General features: G+C 41.9%; 1 protein-coding gene across 1 annotated transcript; it reads right to left on the bottom strand.

The window, feature by feature from the left end:
* Positions 1-4,951: 4,951 nt before the first annotated feature.
* LOC142866166 (zinc finger FYVE domain-containing protein 9) lies at positions 4,952-10,019 on the bottom strand. Its single transcript, XM_075999686.1, has one exon. It carries the CDS (start codon positions 9,648-9,650, stop codon positions 5,376-5,378), a length of 4,275 nt encoding a protein of 1,424 aa, XP_075855801.1. The 5' UTR covers positions 9,651-10,019; the 3' UTR covers positions 4,952-5,375.
* Between the last annotated feature and the right edge of the window lie 6,837 nt (positions 10,020-16,856).

The raw sequence follows: 16,856 nt of genomic DNA, 5'->3' as shown, positions 1-16,856 counted from the left end.
ATGGTGCTGATGTTTATCATTTTGTGTTCATCAAGTATGATTTACTTTATGAATCTCAGTACGCTTGTGTTAGGTGCATAAATATTTAGAATCGTAATGTCTTCTTGTTAGATGGTTCTCTTTACCATTATATAATAGCCACCTTTGTCTTTATTTACTTTTGTTAATTTCGGGTGTATGTTCTCTGATATGAGAAAACCTATACCACCTTTCTTTTAGTTTCTTAGTGGATGGAATACTGTTTCATCACTTCTCCTTGAGTCTGAAAGAGTCCTTGTGAGTTAGATGTATTTCCTGGAGACAGCAGACCCTTGACTTTTATTTTTTTATTTTTTTTCCATTTAATATTTTTTTTTATTTCAGCATATTATGGGGGTACAGATTTTAAGGTTTCAATAAATGCCCATTTCCCCCCCCCCCACTAGTCTGAGCCTCCAGCATGAAAATCCCCCAGATGGTGCACATCTCACTCATTATATATGTATACACCCACCACCAACCCCCTCCTACGTGCCCAATACCTTATTACTGTAGTACCTACGTGACCACTTAGGTGCTGTTCACTTAATACCAATTTGCTGGTGAGTATATGTGGTGCTCGTTTTTCCATTCTTGGGAAATTTCACTTAATAGTATGGGTTCCAGCTCTAACCAGGAAAATATAAGATGTGCTATATCACCATTGTTTCTTAGAGCTGAATAGTACTCCATGGTATACATATACCACATTTTATTAATCCATTCTTGGTTTGAAGGGCACTAGGGCTGTTTCCACAGCCTTGCAATTATGAATTGTGCTACTATAAACATTCAAGTGCAGGTGTCTTTTTTGTAGAGTGTCATTTGATCTTTTGGGTACATTCCCAGCAATGAGATTGCTGGATCAAATGGTAGATTCACTTGTATCGCTTTAAGGTATCTCCATATTGCTTTCCACAGAGGTTGAACTAGTTTGCAGTCCCACCAGCAGTGTAGGAGTGTTCCTCTCTCTCCACATCCACGCCAGCATTTATTGTTTGGAGACTTTGTGATAAAAGCCATTCTCACTGGAGTTAACTGATATCTCATTGTGGTTTTGATTTGCATTTCCCTGATGATTAGAGATGTTGAGCATTTTTTCATATGTTTGTTGGCCATTCTTCTGTCTTCTTTAGAAAAGTTTCTGGTCAAGTCCTTTGCCCACTTTTTAATAGGGTTATTTGATTTTTTCTTGCTGATTTTCGTGAGTTCTAAGTATATTCTAGTTATCAGTCCCTTATCGGATGCATAGGATGCAAAAATTTTCTCCCATTCTGTAGGTTGTCTGTTTACTTTCATGACTATTTCTTTGGCTGTGCAGAAGCTTTGTAGTTTGATCATGGCCCATTTATTTATTTTTGTTGCTGCTGTGATTGCCTTTGGGGACTTCTTCATAAACTCTTTGCCTAGGCCGATGTCTAGGAGAGTGTTTCAGACTTTTTGCTCTAGGATTCTAATAGTTTCATACATTAGGTTTAAGCCTGTTATCCAGCGTGAGTTTATTTTTGTGAGAGGTGAAAGGTGTGGGGCCTGTTTTAGCCTTCTACAGGTGGCTATCCAGTTTTCTGAGCACCATTTACTGAAAAGGGATTCTTTTCCCCAGGGTATGTTTTTGTCTGCTTTGTCAAAGATTACATGGCTATATGAGAATCGTTTTATAGCAGGATTCTCACATCTGTTCCACTGCTCAATATTTCTATTTTTGTGCCAATACCAGATTGATTTAATTACTGCAGCTTTGTAGTATAATTTGATATCTGGCATATTAATGCCTCCCATTTTGTTTTTGTTGCCTGGAATTACTTTTGTTATTCAGGGTCTTCTTTGGTTCCACACGAAGCATGAAATTATTTTTTCTGTATCTGTGAAGAATGCTGATGGGATTTTAATAGGTATTGCATTGAATCTGTAGATCAGTTTGGGTAGTATAGACATTTTGATGATGTTGAGTCTGCCGATCCATGAGCATGGCATGATTTTCCATCTGTTTACGTCCTCTGCTATTTCCTTCCTCAGTTTTTCATAGTTCTCCCTGTAGAGGTCTTTTACCTCCTTGGTTAAGTATATTCCTAGGTACTTCAATTTCTTTCTTGCTATTGTGAAGGGAATTGAGTCTTTGATTTGGTTCTCAATTTGATTGTTGTTGGCGTATATGAATGCCTCTGATTTCTGTGTATTGATTTTGTATCCTGAGACTTTACTTACTTAATTGATCCATTCCAAGAGTTTCTTGGTTGAATCTTTGGAGTTTTCTAGATATAATATCATATGATCAGCAAACAGTGAAAGTTGGATCTCTTCGGCCCATATTTGGATACCTTTAATTCCATTTTCTTGTCTTATTGCAGTAGCGAAGACATCCAGCACTATGTTGAACAGAAGTGGAGATAGTGGGCAGCCTTGTGTGGTTGCAGTTCTAGGTTGGAATGATTTCAATCTTTCCCCATTCAGTATGATGTTGGCTATGGGTCTGTCATATATGGCTTGTATCATTTTTAGATATGTCCCTTCTATGCCTATTTTCATAAGTGTTCATATAATGAAAGGCTGTTGAATTTTGTCAAAAGATTTTTCTGCATTTATTGAAAGAATCATGTGGTCTTTGTTTTGCTTCTGTTTATGTGGTGAATTGCATTTATAGATTTATGTATGTTGAATCATCCCTGCATCCCTGGGATGAAGCCCACTTGTTCGTGGTAGATCATTTTTTTGATAAGTGTCTGGATTCGGTTAGCTAAGATTTTGTTGAAAATTTTTGCATCTATATTCATTAGGGATATTGGTCTGTAGTTTTCTTTTTTTGTTGCATCCTTTCCTGGTTTTGGTATCAGAGAAATATTCACTTCATAAAAGGTGTCAGGGAGGTTTCAGTTCTTCTCAAAGTTGTGGAATACTTTCTGCAAGATAGGTACTAGTACTTCTTTGTGAGTTTGGTAAAATTCGGGAATGAAACCATCTGAACCGGGACTTTTCTTTTTAGGGAGATTTTTAATTGCTGTTTCCATTTCAGCTGTTGAGATTGGTCTGTTCAGGGAATCTATTTCTTCCTGATTGAGCCTAGGGAGGCTGTGTGTTTCTAGAAATTTGTCCATTTCCTCCACATTTTCCAGTTTGTGTAAAAAAGATTTTTGTAGTACTCATAAATTGTATCTTGTATCTCTTTGAGATCAGTTGTGATATCACCTTTTTTATGCCCGATGGAGCTTATTAGAGATTTCTCTCTTCTGCTTTTCATTAGCTTAGCCAGTGGTGTGTCAATTTTGTTTATTTTTTCAAGGAACCACCTTTTTGTTTTACTAATCTCCTCAATAGCTTCCCTGTTTTCAATTTCGTTTAGTTCTGATTTGATCTTGTTGACTTCACTTCTTCTGCTGGGTTTGTGGTTGGTCTGTTCTTCTTTTTCCAGCTCTTTGAGTCGTTTCATTAGATTGGCTATTTGTCATCTTTTTGTCTTTTTGTTATAGGCATTTATGGAGATAAACTTTTCTCTCAGAACTGCTTTAGCTGTGTCCCAGATGATTTGATAACTTGTCTCTCCATTGTCGTTTTCTTCATAGAATTTTTTTATTTCCATCTTGATTTCTTCATTTATGAAGTAATCATTTAGCGGGAGGTTGTTTAATTTCCACGTTTTTGTGTAGAAATGTGAATTTCTGTTAGGGTTGATTTCTAGTTTTATTGCACTGTGATATGAGAAGGTACATGGTATGATTTCTATTTTTTAAAATTTCTTGAGATTTTCTTTGTGTCCTAGGATATGGTCAATCTTATAGAATGTCACGTGAGCTGATGAGAAGAATGTATATTCAGTGGATTTTGGGTAGAATGTCCTGTAGATGTCAGTCAGACCCAATTGTTCCAGGGTTTTGTTTAAGTCCATTATTTCTTTATTAATTTTCTGTTTGGAGGATCTTTCTTGTGCCATCAGTGGGGTGTTGAAATCTCTGGTGATTATGGAGTTGCTATTAATCGATTTCCTTAGATCCAGTAAGGTTTGCTTTATGAAACTGGGTTTACCTAATTTGGGTGCGTATATATTTAAAATTGTTATCACTTCTTTTTTTTTTTTTTGGCACTAAATGCTTTTATTTATTTATTTTTTTTTAAATTTTTCTTTATTTTGGCATATTATGGGGGTACAGATTTTAAGGTTTCAATAAATGCCCATTTCCCCCCCTCCCCTCAAAAGTCTGAGTCTCCATCATGACCATCCCCCAGATGGTGCACATCTCACTCATTATGTATGTATATACCCGCCTTCCTCCCCTCTCCCACCTGCCCAATACCCTATTACTGTAGCACCTATGTGTCCACTTAGGTGCTACTCAGTTAATACCAGTTTGCTGGAGAATATATCTGGTGCTTGTTTTTCCATTCTTGGGATACTTCACTTAGTAGTATGGGTTCCAGCTCTAACCAGAAAAATATAAGATGTGCTATATCACCGTTGTTTCTTAGAGCTGAATAGTACTCCATGGTATACATATACCACATTTTATTAATCCATTCTTGGATTGATGGGCACTTGGGCTGTTTCCACAGTCTTGAAATTATGAATTGTGCTGCTATAAACATTCGAGTGCAGGTGTCTTTTTTGTAGAGTGTCACTGGATCATTTGGGTAGATGCCCAGCAATGGGATTGCTGGATCAAATGGTAGATTCACTTGTATCGCTTTAAGGTATCTCCATATTGCTTTCCACAGAGGTTGAACTAGTTTGCAGTCCCACCAGCAGTGTAGGAGTGTTCCTCTCTCTCCGTAACCACGCCAGCATTTATTGTTTGGAGATTTTTTGATAAAGGCCATTCTCACTGGGGTTAAGTGATATCTCATTGTGGTTTTGATTTGCATTTCCCTGATGATTAGAGATGTTGAGCATTTCTTCATATGTTTGTTGGCCATTCTTCTGTCTTCTTTTTTTTTTTTTTTTTTAATGCTTCATTTTTTATTTCCCCTCTGCCCTCCCACCCCACCCCTGGTGATGGTTGTACCCATTTGAGCATTTCTGAGCACATGACCATAAATAAGTAAATCTTAAAAGAGAAGAGCAGAATTCTTGTCTAACCAGTTACAGAAGAGGATTAGCTGCAAGGATAGCATAACTGTTGTGCAGTAACAGAAGCTGCCCAGATCTTCTTGGTGGAAAATGCATAGAAGATTTAGAATTATGGAACAACTGTCCCCCTAACCTCCCTTTCCCACCCCTGTCTCCCAAACCCCTACTCCCACCCTACTCCACCCGCTTCCCCATTAATAGTGTTAACAAAAGCTTAATCTTCCAGTTTTAAAGTGCAAATAATTTGGGTATGACTGCTGTTGCAACAGGTCTGAACAGAAAAAAATGATGTCTTCTCTGTCTATGCAATGTTTTCCAGAATATAAAAGATGAGTTCCATGACAATGGGGCCCTCACTGAGCTGGCAGGCCCCTCCATGGATCACCGGCACCAAAGCGCTGTCCAGATCATTCATGTACTGCGAGGGAAGGGGCTGGCCGTTGCTCCCTGCTTGATAGCCAACCTGATCTGAGTCAAGTGTCACACGTAGTCCCAGTTTAGTCATTCCATCTTCCTTCAGAAGTTTCAGGTGGGGACAGAGAGCAAGGCAAAAAGCCTTGGCAACATGCTCGGTCAATCTGCTATGATCTGCAGGATCACTGAGGCAATTGTGCTGGTCATCGTTTTCTAGGAAAAATACCTCTGTCCATCTGATGACTTTTCCATTTGCTTTATATTCTGATCCATGGAATATCTTCACATTTGTTATAGACTCCATGGATTTCCCATCTATAGGACTTATGACACCTTTGTTAACGTTCTTGTCGTCATCCACCCACTGGATGTGGATGTGCTCCTGGGGATCCTCCGCATCCGCTTTCCCACAGGTGATGGTGAAGTCCTTCATCTCTCGCAGGGCCTGCCTCAAGGAATCCATGTTCTCTGCAGTGATCTGGACCATAACGCCATCTTCCACAATACTGGACTTGGCAAGGTATCCTGAAGAGGATTTCAGAGCGCCACTGAACACAAAGAAACTGGCACCAGTCACTTTTCTGGGCTGATTGTGAATACTGATAGCCTGGGTCTGATAGTTTCCATCATCATTCTGTACACACACAAGATGAGAGTCTGCCTTTTCATTGAAGCAGGCACCTCCTGCCAGGACATGCTCATTGGACTTGTTCATGGCTTTCATCATCTCATTGTATCTGTTGCTGGGAATTTTGATGCTGGTTTTCCGAACTTCCATATCAACCACCAAACCTTGCACTACTGTCAAGGTATACTGGTAATTTCTGAAGTCTGCAAGAAGATTCATGATGGTATGCCCCGTCTCTCCAAACAATGGCTTCCGAAATCTGACACTGAACAGTGGGCACGGATAAAGTCGATATTCAGCTCCAAGTCTCAACATTAGTCGGATGGGAAACACCTTAGCCCAAGGAGTTTCCCATTTCTGGATGAGAATCCCAAATAGGTAAGGTGGGGTTGGGAGTACTAGGTCTTGAAGTGACTGGTAGGTAGATGTCACATATAAGAATCCACCATGTTCTTTACTGCCAAGAAAACTTTGACTGAAGAAGGAATGTCCCAAATTGCCCACAACATTCCCTGCCAGAGCATCGCGATAAAGCTGCACAAAGTGATTAAAGATATCCTTTGGCAAACACTTTTCATCCGGTAGACACTGTAGAAGAATGACTATCTCGGACTGACCCACTGCATGCATTCCTTTGGTTGTGAAACACCAGCACTTCCTGTTCACATAATTTACAATTTTAACCATTGACAATAAATTTGCATTTAAAACAAATACAAGTGGGTCAGGGCCACCATCCTCTAATTGCTGCATTACTGAAATCTGTGATGGTTTCTCTTCCACAGCATAGTCTCCTTTTACACCAGTGGAGATGAGAATGGGAGGAAGGCCATCTTCAGGAATAAGGTTCATTGCACTTCCAATAGGACTTCCAACCTGAGTTATACCCCCAGAGAAGAGAGAAATATCCACCTCTGCTGATACAGGACTGGTAGTTACTGGCTTGACTGGGTCATGTGACACAGCCAGGGTTCCTGCAGAGGGAGTTCCATTCATTGTTAATTTGGCTGCATCAGCAACTTCTCCATTGGGCAATATACCATCAGCAAACCACACTCTCCTCTGCTCTCTGGGCTGAACCACTTCTGCTCCAGGGTGCTTTAAAACTCCCACAGGTACCATCACAGTGGGAGGTGGAGAGCTCAGGGCTCCTGAGGCCTGAGCTTGCTGCAAGGGAGGGATAGTAGAACAGTATTCAGCAGGATTGTTAGGGTTAGGGCTCTGGCTTGAGGCACTCATCATGTTCTCCCAGGCTTGAGCATTCATTAGCACTGAATGGCAAATTACACACACTCTAGCTTCCTTTCTGTCCATGTATAACAATTTACATTTGAGGCTACAGCAGGAAGCACAAAAAACCTTCCCACATGCTCTGCAATGATGCCTCCTTTTGGTGAATGTAAACCTGGCTTCACATTTCATGCAATTTGGAGCCTGAGAATCCGGTACCCAAACTGGAGCCACCTCACCAAGAGTGGTAAATGGCTTTCTGGCAGAAATTCCAAACTGGCCAGCTCTGAGATCATTATCTGGGCTATCTGGAGCTAATGCAAGGCACGATCTACTGGAGATTTCAGCTTCATAACTTTCCAAATGTTCTCCATTTGTATCAGCAACAGAGATGTTTCCTAAAGATGCATTGCATACGTTAGTTGCTGAGTTTTCCCCTAATTTTGCTTTCCCAAGAGTATCATTTTTGTTTTTAATATTATTTCCACTGTTCGCAGGAACGTCATTTTGTAAATGGTCTGATAATGGCTTTGGAATTTGAAGTTTAAGATTAGAAGGTTGCTTGGGTCTTGCACCACCAAAAGGAACACTGATAGATTGCAGGTTTGCTACTACCTTGGGGGAAGATTGCCCACGCACTGATGGAACTTGACTACAGAAATTATGTAAATAATTTTTCTTCATTAGGTCACCAGTGCTGTTTAAAAGTAGTCCACTCCCTTCTGTGGCCTCATTTCCTCTCTGTTCATAAATATTTGAGTAGCATTCTGACTTGCTCTCCTCTATTTCTTTCTCTTCTGTTACTGAATCTTCTTTAGAGGGTAAAGTCTTTGGAACAATAGAAACAACTGGGCTCTGCATTCCATAGGAATCACAACCATTAGATAGAGAATTTGCTTCTGGTGTATCTACAACAGTGGAGAAATCACATTCTTCACTTTCATTCATGCAAGGTCCTTTTAAATCTAGACCTGCGTCTGCCACTCCAACACTCTCTCCTCCACCATCACCATAAGTGTCCTCAGGCTGACTAATCTGTAGAAGCTTTTCCTTTTCTTCATTTACTTGCCTATCATTCATCTCATTTAATTTAGTTAATTTCCAATTAGTCATCTCCTGAGATTCAGAGAAATGCTCTGTCATATTAAGAAATTCTGTAGTGCCAACAAGTTCATGTTCATAACCTTCATTGTCATCAGACCTAACGTCACTAGACACAAGGCAATCTGAAAACTGTTCACAGTTACTATCCCTTTCAGACCCATTAGGCATATCTGGTTTGTGAGGCAAAGGTAAACCAGACCGGAGGGATTCTTCAGTTGTTCTCTCCTCTGCTAACTCTTTTTTTGTCAAGATCCCCTCATTCAAGTGGGAAGAGGTGTTTGGACTCCCTAGATCGGTCCTAGAAAGACTGTTTTTGCCAGTGAGGTCCTCATCTGGTATATAGTTCTCTTGCTTTTTAATAGCAGGACCTCCATCTGTTCCCTGGGATGAGATTACTGAATCAACTGTAAAACCTGTAGTTGCAGATATGGAGGGGTCTCTACTTATATTTTCATCACCCTTTAATTGTGAGGGGGAACAGACATTGGTTAGACTATCAGATGAAGTAGTACATAGATGGTTAACAGAATCCCCCTCTGTTTTTGGTCTATTCAATGGATCCATTTGTTTCTCTGAGTTCATATCTTTTTCAGTGGACCCACTTATACTAAAACTAAATTGATCAGTTTGTCTGTTTTCATTATCCAGTGAACAACTAAAAGCATCCATAAGGGATTGACTATTATAATTATTACAATCCTGCAAATCGCTTTGTAATGTCCTTTTATCACAATTATGCATGACAGCTACAACAAGAACATTCTTCTCATCTGGCAGACAAGCCAGGTTTCCACATTTCTTCTCTCCCACTTCAACAGCACTGCATTGATCATCCTGATTATAGCTTCTCTTAATTAACTGATCTTCTGCAACAGCATTTTCATCAATCCACATTGTGGCAATCTCTGGATTTAGATTACAGTCCTGTCCATTAGCACAATGATCCTCTCCTTCTGTGGTCGGGGGAGCTGAATGAGCTAGGGAGAAGACTTTCAGCTGTGGCTGTGACTCATTAGAAACTGCAGGTTCATTCACACTGGCCAGTGCAGAGTTAAATGGTAGTCGGTGAGAAGGGGGATCTAGAATCTTATTCCACTTTGTATCCAATAAAGTAGGAGAAACTGTTTCATCTTCATTTTGTTCAAATTCATCTAACACTTTGTCCAGGTTGTAAGCTTCTGCTTGGAAGTAATTCTCCATCGGTGAGGAAACACCACTTAAGAGACTTGTTTAAATCTTTTCCTCCTTACACATGTGATAAGGAACAGACCTCTCTGTGCTTACTCATGATGCTTCCTGCACCACCAGTCAGTCCTGCTGATTCAGTATGTTCTGCTTGATCCTCTAGCAGCGGCCGTCTCCGCTTCAGCATGGCCGAGGGGGTTGTCCCTAAGCCGAAAGCCTCCTCTGGAGGGCACCGGCGCGGCCCCAGGCGCCGCCGCGAAGCCTCCCACTCCTGTAGGAGCTGTGGTCGATGCCGCTGCGGCTGCGGCTGCGGCGGCTGCTCCTGCTGAGGCCCAGCGCCCACCCAGCCGCATCAGCTCCTGGGCCGCCGCAGCCACGCGGATCTCTTCTGTCTTCTTTAGAAAAATTTCTGTTCAAGTCTTTTGCCCACTTTTTAATGGGGTTATTTGATTTTTTCTTCCTAATTTTCGTGAGTTCTAAGTATATTCTAGTTATCAGTCCCTTATCGCATGCATAGGATGCAAAAATTTTCTCTCATTCTGTAGGTTGTCTGTTTACTTTCATGACTATTTCTTTGGCTGTGCAGAAGCTTTGTAGTTTGATCATGTCCCATTTATTTATTTTTGTTGCTGCTGTGATTGCCTTTGGGGACTTCTTCATAAACTCTTTGCCCAGGCCGATGTCTAGGAGAGTGTTTCCAACTTTTTCCTCTAGAGTTCTAATAGTTTCATATCTTAGGTTTAAGTCTGTTATCCAGCTTGAGTTGGTTTTTGTGAGAGGTGAAAGGTGTGGGTCCTGTTTTAGCCTTCTACAGGTGGCTATCCAGTTTTCCCAGCACCATTTATTGAAGAGAGATTCTTTTCCCCAGCGTATGTTTTTGTCTGCTTTGTCAAAGATGAGATGGCTATATGAGGATGGTTTTATATCAGGATTCTCACATCTGTTCCACTGGTCAATATTCCTGTTTTTGTGCCAATACCATATTGTTTTAATTACTAAAGCTTTGTAGTATAGTTTGATATCTGGCATATTAATGCCTCCCATTTTGTTTTTGTTGCCTAGAATTGCTCTTGATATTCGGGGTCTTCTTTGGTTCCATACGAAGCGTAAAATTATTTTTTCTATATCTGTGAAGAATGCTGATGGGATTTTAATAGGTATTGCATTGAATCTGTAGATCAGTTTGGGTAGTATAGACATTTTGATGATATTGAGTCTGCAGATCCTCGAGCATGGTATGGATTTCCATCTGTTTACATCCTCGACTATTTCCTTCCTCAGTGTTTCATAGTTCTCCCTGTAGAGGTCTTTTACCTCTTTGGTTAAATATATTCCTAGGTACTTTAATTTCTTTGTTGCTATTGTGAAGGGAATTGAGTCTTTGATTTGGTTCTCAATTAAATTGTTGTTGACATATATGAATGCCTCTGATTTCTGTGTATTGATTTTGTATCCTGAGACTTTACTAAATTCATTGATCAGTTCCAGGAGTTTCTTGGTTGAATCTTTGGGGTTTTCTAGATACAATATCATATCATCAGCAAACAGTGAAAGTTTGATCTGTTCTGCCCCTATTTGGATACCTTTGATTCCATTTTCCTGTCTGATTGCTATAGCCAAGACTTCCAGCACTATGTTGAACAGAAGTGGAGATAGTTGGCAGCCTTGTCTGGTTCCAGTTCTAAGTAGGAATGATTTCAATCTTTCCCCATTCAGTATGATATTGGCTATGGGTCTGTCATATATGGCTTGTATCATTTTTAGGTATGTCCCTTCTATGCCTATTTTCTGAAGTGTTCGTATCATGAAAGGGTGTTGAATTTTGTCAAAAGCTTTTTCTGCATCTATTGAAAGAATCATGTGGTCTTTGTTTTTGCTTCTGTTTATGTGGTGAATTGCATTTATAGATTTACGTATGTTGAACCATCCCTGCAACCCTGGGATGAAGCCCACTTGGTCGTGGTGGATTATTTTTTTGATAAGTGTCTGGATTCGGTTAGCTAAGATTTTGTTGAAAATTTTTGCATCTATATTCATTAGGGATATTGGTCTGTAGTATTCTTTTTTTGTTGCATCCTTTCCTGGTTTTGGTATCAGAGTAATATTCGCTTCATAAAAGGTGTCGGGGAGGTTTCCGTTCTTCTCGATGTTGTGGAATAGTTTCTGCAAGATAGGTACTAGTTCTTCTTTGTAAGTATGGTAAAATTCAGGTGTGAAGCCATCTGGACCGGGACTTTTCTTTTTAGGGAGATTTTTAATTGCTGTTTCTATTTCAGCTGTTGAGATTGGTCTGTTCAGGGAATCTATTTCTTCCTGGTTGAGCCTATGGAGGCTGTGTGTTTCTAGAAATTTGTCCATTTCCTCCACATTTTCTAGTTTGTGTGCATAAAGATTTTTGTAGTATTCATAAATTGTATCTTGTATCTCTTTGGGATCAGTTGTGATATCTCCTTTTTTATTCCTGATGGAGCTTATTAGAGATTTCTCTTGTCTGCTTTTCGTTAGCTTAGCCAATGGTGTGTCAATTTTGTTTATTTTCTCAAAAAACCAACTTTTTGTTTTATTAATCTCCTGAATAGCTTTCCTGTTTTCAATTTCGTTTAGTTTTGATTTGATCTTGTTGATTTCACTTCTTCTGCTGGGTTTGGAGTTGGTCTGTTCTTCTTTTTCCAGCTCTTTGAGTCGTTTCATTAGATTGTCTATTTGTGATCTTCTTGTCTTGTGGTTATAGGCATTTATGGAGATAAACTTTCCTCTCAGAACTGCTTTAGCTGTGTCCCAGAGGAGTTGATAACTTGTCTCTCCATTGTCGTTTTCTTCATAGAACTTTTTTATTTCCATCTTGATTTCTTCATTTACGAAGTAATCATTTAGTAGGAGGTTGTTTAATTTCCACGTTTTTGTGTAGAAATGTGAGTTTCTGTTAGGGTTGATTTCTAGTTTTATTCCACTGTGATCTGAGAAGGTACATGGTATGATTTCTATTTTTTTTAAATTTCTTGAGATTTTCTTTGTGTCCTAGGATATGGTCAATCTTAGAGAATGTCCCGTGAGCTGATGAGAAGAACGTATATTCAGTGGATTTTGGGTAGAATGTTCTGTAGATGTCTGTCAGACCCAATTGTTCTAGAGTTTTGTTTAAGTCCATGATTTCTTTACTAATTTTCTGTTTGGAAGATCTGTCTCGTGCCATCAGTGGGGTGTTGAAATCTCCGGCGAGTATGGAGTTGCTATTAATCCATTTGCTTAGCTCCAGTAAGGTTTGCTTTATGAATCTGGGTGCACCTAAGTTGGGTGCATATATATTTAAAAGTGTTATCTCTTCTTGTTGGACTTTCTGTGCCCTGCGCAATGCTAGCCCTTGGTTCAGGGGATCTGGTCTGCAGGTCCGACCTCTGGGTCCCAGAGTTCAAACTGTATCCCCACCAGGGAGAGGAGTTCCGGTCCCAATTCACCCACAGGGAGCCCAAGCTGGGTCTATGTCTCTCAGCCTCTGAGTCGGCACCGTTCTCCTGGGAACTCAGTGCCAGCAGCCCCTGGGAGGGCGGGCGGGTAGGGAGCTCACAGTCTGAGTTTCCCTGTGTCAGCTGTACGGTCCCAAGAGGGAAGGTCGGGTTTCCTGGAGGTGCCTCCGGCTGGTGGCTGTATTGTCTCTCTGGGCAGCCGTGAGTAGGGTCGGCGGAGGGGAGGAGGAGGCAATATGGCGCCTGCCGCGCGGCTCGGGTCTGTACACACGGAGGTTCCCGGAGGAAGTCGGGAACCTGGTGCCATGTCTGCTACAGGCTCACCGTTGGCAGGTGGCGGCAGTCTCTGGGCTGGTGTCTGCAGGTCTGTCCACCCGCTGGGGAGCCCACCAGCAGTCCCGAATGCAGGGGAGGGGAAACAGCAAATCCACCTACCCTTGCCGCTGGTCTCCGGGCTGCTCCGGTGGTCTCAGCCTCCAGTTCTCCTCCGCAGCCTCCTCCCGTGGAGTCTCCCGGCGTCTCAGGTTACCCTCCTTCCGGCCCTTGTCTGCTGTATGCTCGTCTTCTTGCTTCTTTCCTCTAGTTTCTGCTATAATCTGTCTTTTCTGCAGAGACCCTCTGTCTGGCAGTGCTATTCATCCGCCATCTTGCCTTGTTATCTGTTATCACTTCTTGTTGTACTGTGCCCTTCACCATTATATAATGACCCTCTTTGTCTTTTACTACTTTTGTTGGTTTAAAAACTAAATCGTCTGAAATTAGAACTGCCATGCCAGCCTTCTTTTGGCTTCACTTGCCTGGAATACTGATCTCCACTCTTTTAATTTTAATCTATATGTATCCTTGCAGGTTAGATGTGTTTCTTGAAGACAGAATATACTTGGCCTGTATTTTCTGATCCATTCCGCCAGCCTATGTCTCTTGAATGGAGAATTTATGTCATTCACATTTATTGAGAGAACTGATAGGTAAGGTAGATTTCTGTTCATTTTGTTGGGTTGGATGTTGTTGCTTTGATTTCTCTCTTGAACCCTTGTATTATCTGTCCTTTAATCTTTGGTTTTTGATTGTTTTTCTATTCCTGACTTTTTATTTTGGTGTTCCGTGCATAACACTGTTTTGAGTACTTCTTGTAGGGGTAGTCTTTTCTTGGTGAATTCTCTGAGAATTTGCTTGTCTGAGAATGTCTTTATTTTTCCTTCATATATGAAGCTTAGTTTTGAAGGTCATATGATTCTTGGCTGCGCATTGTTTTGTTTCAGAAGAGTGAAGATGTTTCCCCAGACTCTCCTTGCTTTTAAAGTCTCATTAGAGAAGTCTGGTGTTATTCTAATTGGCTTTCCCTTGTATGTCACTTGCTTCTTTTGTCTTACAGCGCTTAGAAGGGTCACATTAGTTGATATTTTCATCAGTCTGATGACTGCATGCCATTACGTCTTCCTATTTGCATTGAATCTCCCAGGTTTCCTCAGATCTTCTTGAACTTGTATATTCAGATTTTTAGCAAGGCCTGGGAAATTTTCCTCTATTATATCTTCAAATAGCTTGTCCAACCCTTGAGTGTTGTCGTCTTCCCTTTCTGGTAACCCTATGACCCTCACATTAGGTTTCTTCACATAATCCCACAGCTCTTGTAGGCTTTGCTCTTTTCTCTTGTGTCTCTGCTCTATCTCTGTGATGGTTTGATTTAGTTGGAGGGTGTTATCTTCAAGCTCTGAGATTCTTTCTTCTGTTTGATCTACCCTGTTCTTGAGACTTTCCACTGCATTTTGTAGTTCCCTGAATTGATTCTTCATTTATAGGAGTTCGTTTAAACTTTTCTTCATTGTGTCTATTTCTATAGTGTACTTTTGTTCAAGGCCTGGAGGCTTTTTGTGGTTTCTTTGTGTTGTTTATTGAGTTGTTGTTGCGGGTCTGTGAGTGTTCTTATGATCCACATACAAAATTCCTCTTCTGTCATTTTGGTTGCCTGATTTGGGTTGGTGTCCATTTCTAGGAGGCTGGTGCTCCTCTTTGAGGGTGAGTTTTCTGTTTGGTTCTTCATATTTCCTGAGTTCCTTTGCTGATTTATTCCCATGTCAATCAGTTGTTGTTTCTTTCCTTCAGGATTTTGTTTGTGTATTCACATGCCTTTTTTAGTTTCTGAGCTGTTAGGTGGTGTCTGTGGGTAAAATTCCACCACTGCCTATATAATGAGTCAGTGGATGCCATGAAAAGGCTGTGCAGGATGCCGTCCTTGTCAGTAGGTGGCGCTTGCTTGGAGGAACAGGCTATGCTGTTGTTTTTGTGTCCTGTTATCAGCTCTTGTTCTGTGCAGAGTTGGGTCAGGTAGGCCTGCCCTCAGACACCACCAATGCCATTAGCAGGTGTCAAAGTTCTGTTCTCTGCTTCCTGGAAAATCTGTCAGTAGGGGCTGGAATGGCCCCGCTCAGCCAGAAAGTCTTCTTGTGGGGGTGGGACTATCTGAGACCCACAGTCTGGAGCGGGCCTGGCTTCATTCCACCCTCCCCATCTCTTCAGCTACTTCTGGGCCTCTGCCAGCAGGCCAGACCGCATGCCACCAGGCCTCCCCAGATTGTGATGCCGGTGGGGAGGTTCCCTGCGCAGAAACTCCACCTGGGCTGGGTCTATGGCCTCCATTTGGGAGGAGGGTTGCCCTCTAGGACGCTGATCTGCCCCTGAAGGCACACACACCTCAGTGGGCCGCTCACATATATCTCTTCTGTGCCCCGGGCAATGTTAGACTTCAGAGCACTGGATCTGGTCTGCAGGTCTGACCTCTGGGTTCCAGAATTCAAACTGTATCCCCACCAGGGAGAGGACTTCCGGTCCCAATTCACCCACAGAGAGCCCAAGCTGGGTCTATGTCTCTCAGCCTCTGAGTCTGCACTGTTCTCCTGGGAACACCGTGCCAGCAGCACCTGGGAGGGCTGGCGGGTAGGGAGCTCACAGTCTGAGTTCTCCTTAGTCAGCTGTAGGGTCCCAAAGGGAAGTTCCCGTTCCCTGGAGGTGCCTCCGGCTGGTCGCTGTATTGTCTCTCTGGGCAGCCGCGGGCAGGGTCTGCGGAGAGGAGAAGGAGGCAATATGGCACCTGCTGTGCGGCTCGTGTCTTTGCACACGGAGGTTCCCTGAGGGAGTTGGGAGCCTCGTCCCATGTCTGCTACATGCTCACCGCTGGCTGGCGGTGACGTTCTCTGGGCTGCTGTCCTCAGGTCTGTCCACCTGCTGGGGAGCCCACCAGCAGTCCCAAATGCAGGGGAGGGGAAAAGTGACTGATCTACCTACCCTTACTGCTGGTCTCCGGGCTGCTCCGGCGGTCTCAGCTTACAGTTCTTCTTTGCAGCCTCCTCCTGTGGAGTCTCCCGGGGTCTCAGGTACCCCTCCTTCCGGCCCTCGTCCACTGTATGCTCGTCCTCTTGCTTCTTTTTTCTTATTTCTGCTGGAATCTGTCTTTTCTGCAGAGACATTCTGTCTGGCATTGTTTCTCGTCCGCCATCTTGATCCTGCCCCCTTATTTTTTTAATCCATTCCTCAGGCCTATTTTTCTCTAGCAGGGGTTTGAGGCATTCAAATTTATTGAAAGACTTGATAAATGTTGTGGATTACTATTCTTTGTGTTGAGTAAAACTTTATTGCTTTGTTTTATCTCTTCAACCTTTGTGGTGTCTGTGGTCGGAGCTTTATTTTTTGGTTTATTTTCCACTAGTGGTTGGCTTTCTGTTGATTCTTGTATAATGCAATTCTGAGTACTTATTGG

This window comes from Microcebus murinus, unplaced genomic scaffold, assembly GCF_040939455.1.
Source record: "Microcebus murinus isolate Inina unplaced genomic scaffold, M.murinus_Inina_mat1.0 scaf001_hap2_Mmur4.0, whole genome shotgun sequence".
In the NCBI taxonomy this organism is placed as follows: domain Eukaryota; kingdom Metazoa; phylum Chordata; class Mammalia; order Primates; family Cheirogaleidae; genus Microcebus; species Microcebus murinus.
The sequence above is the reverse complement of the archived record's forward strand: the minus strand, read 5'-3'. Positions and strand labels throughout refer to the sequence as shown.

Excerpts from the sequence above, each read along its gene's own strand:
- LOC142866166 (XM_075999686.1), bottom strand. The coding sequence starts at position 9,650 with ATGGAGAATTACTTCCAAGCAGAAGCTTACAACCTGGACAAAGTGTTA.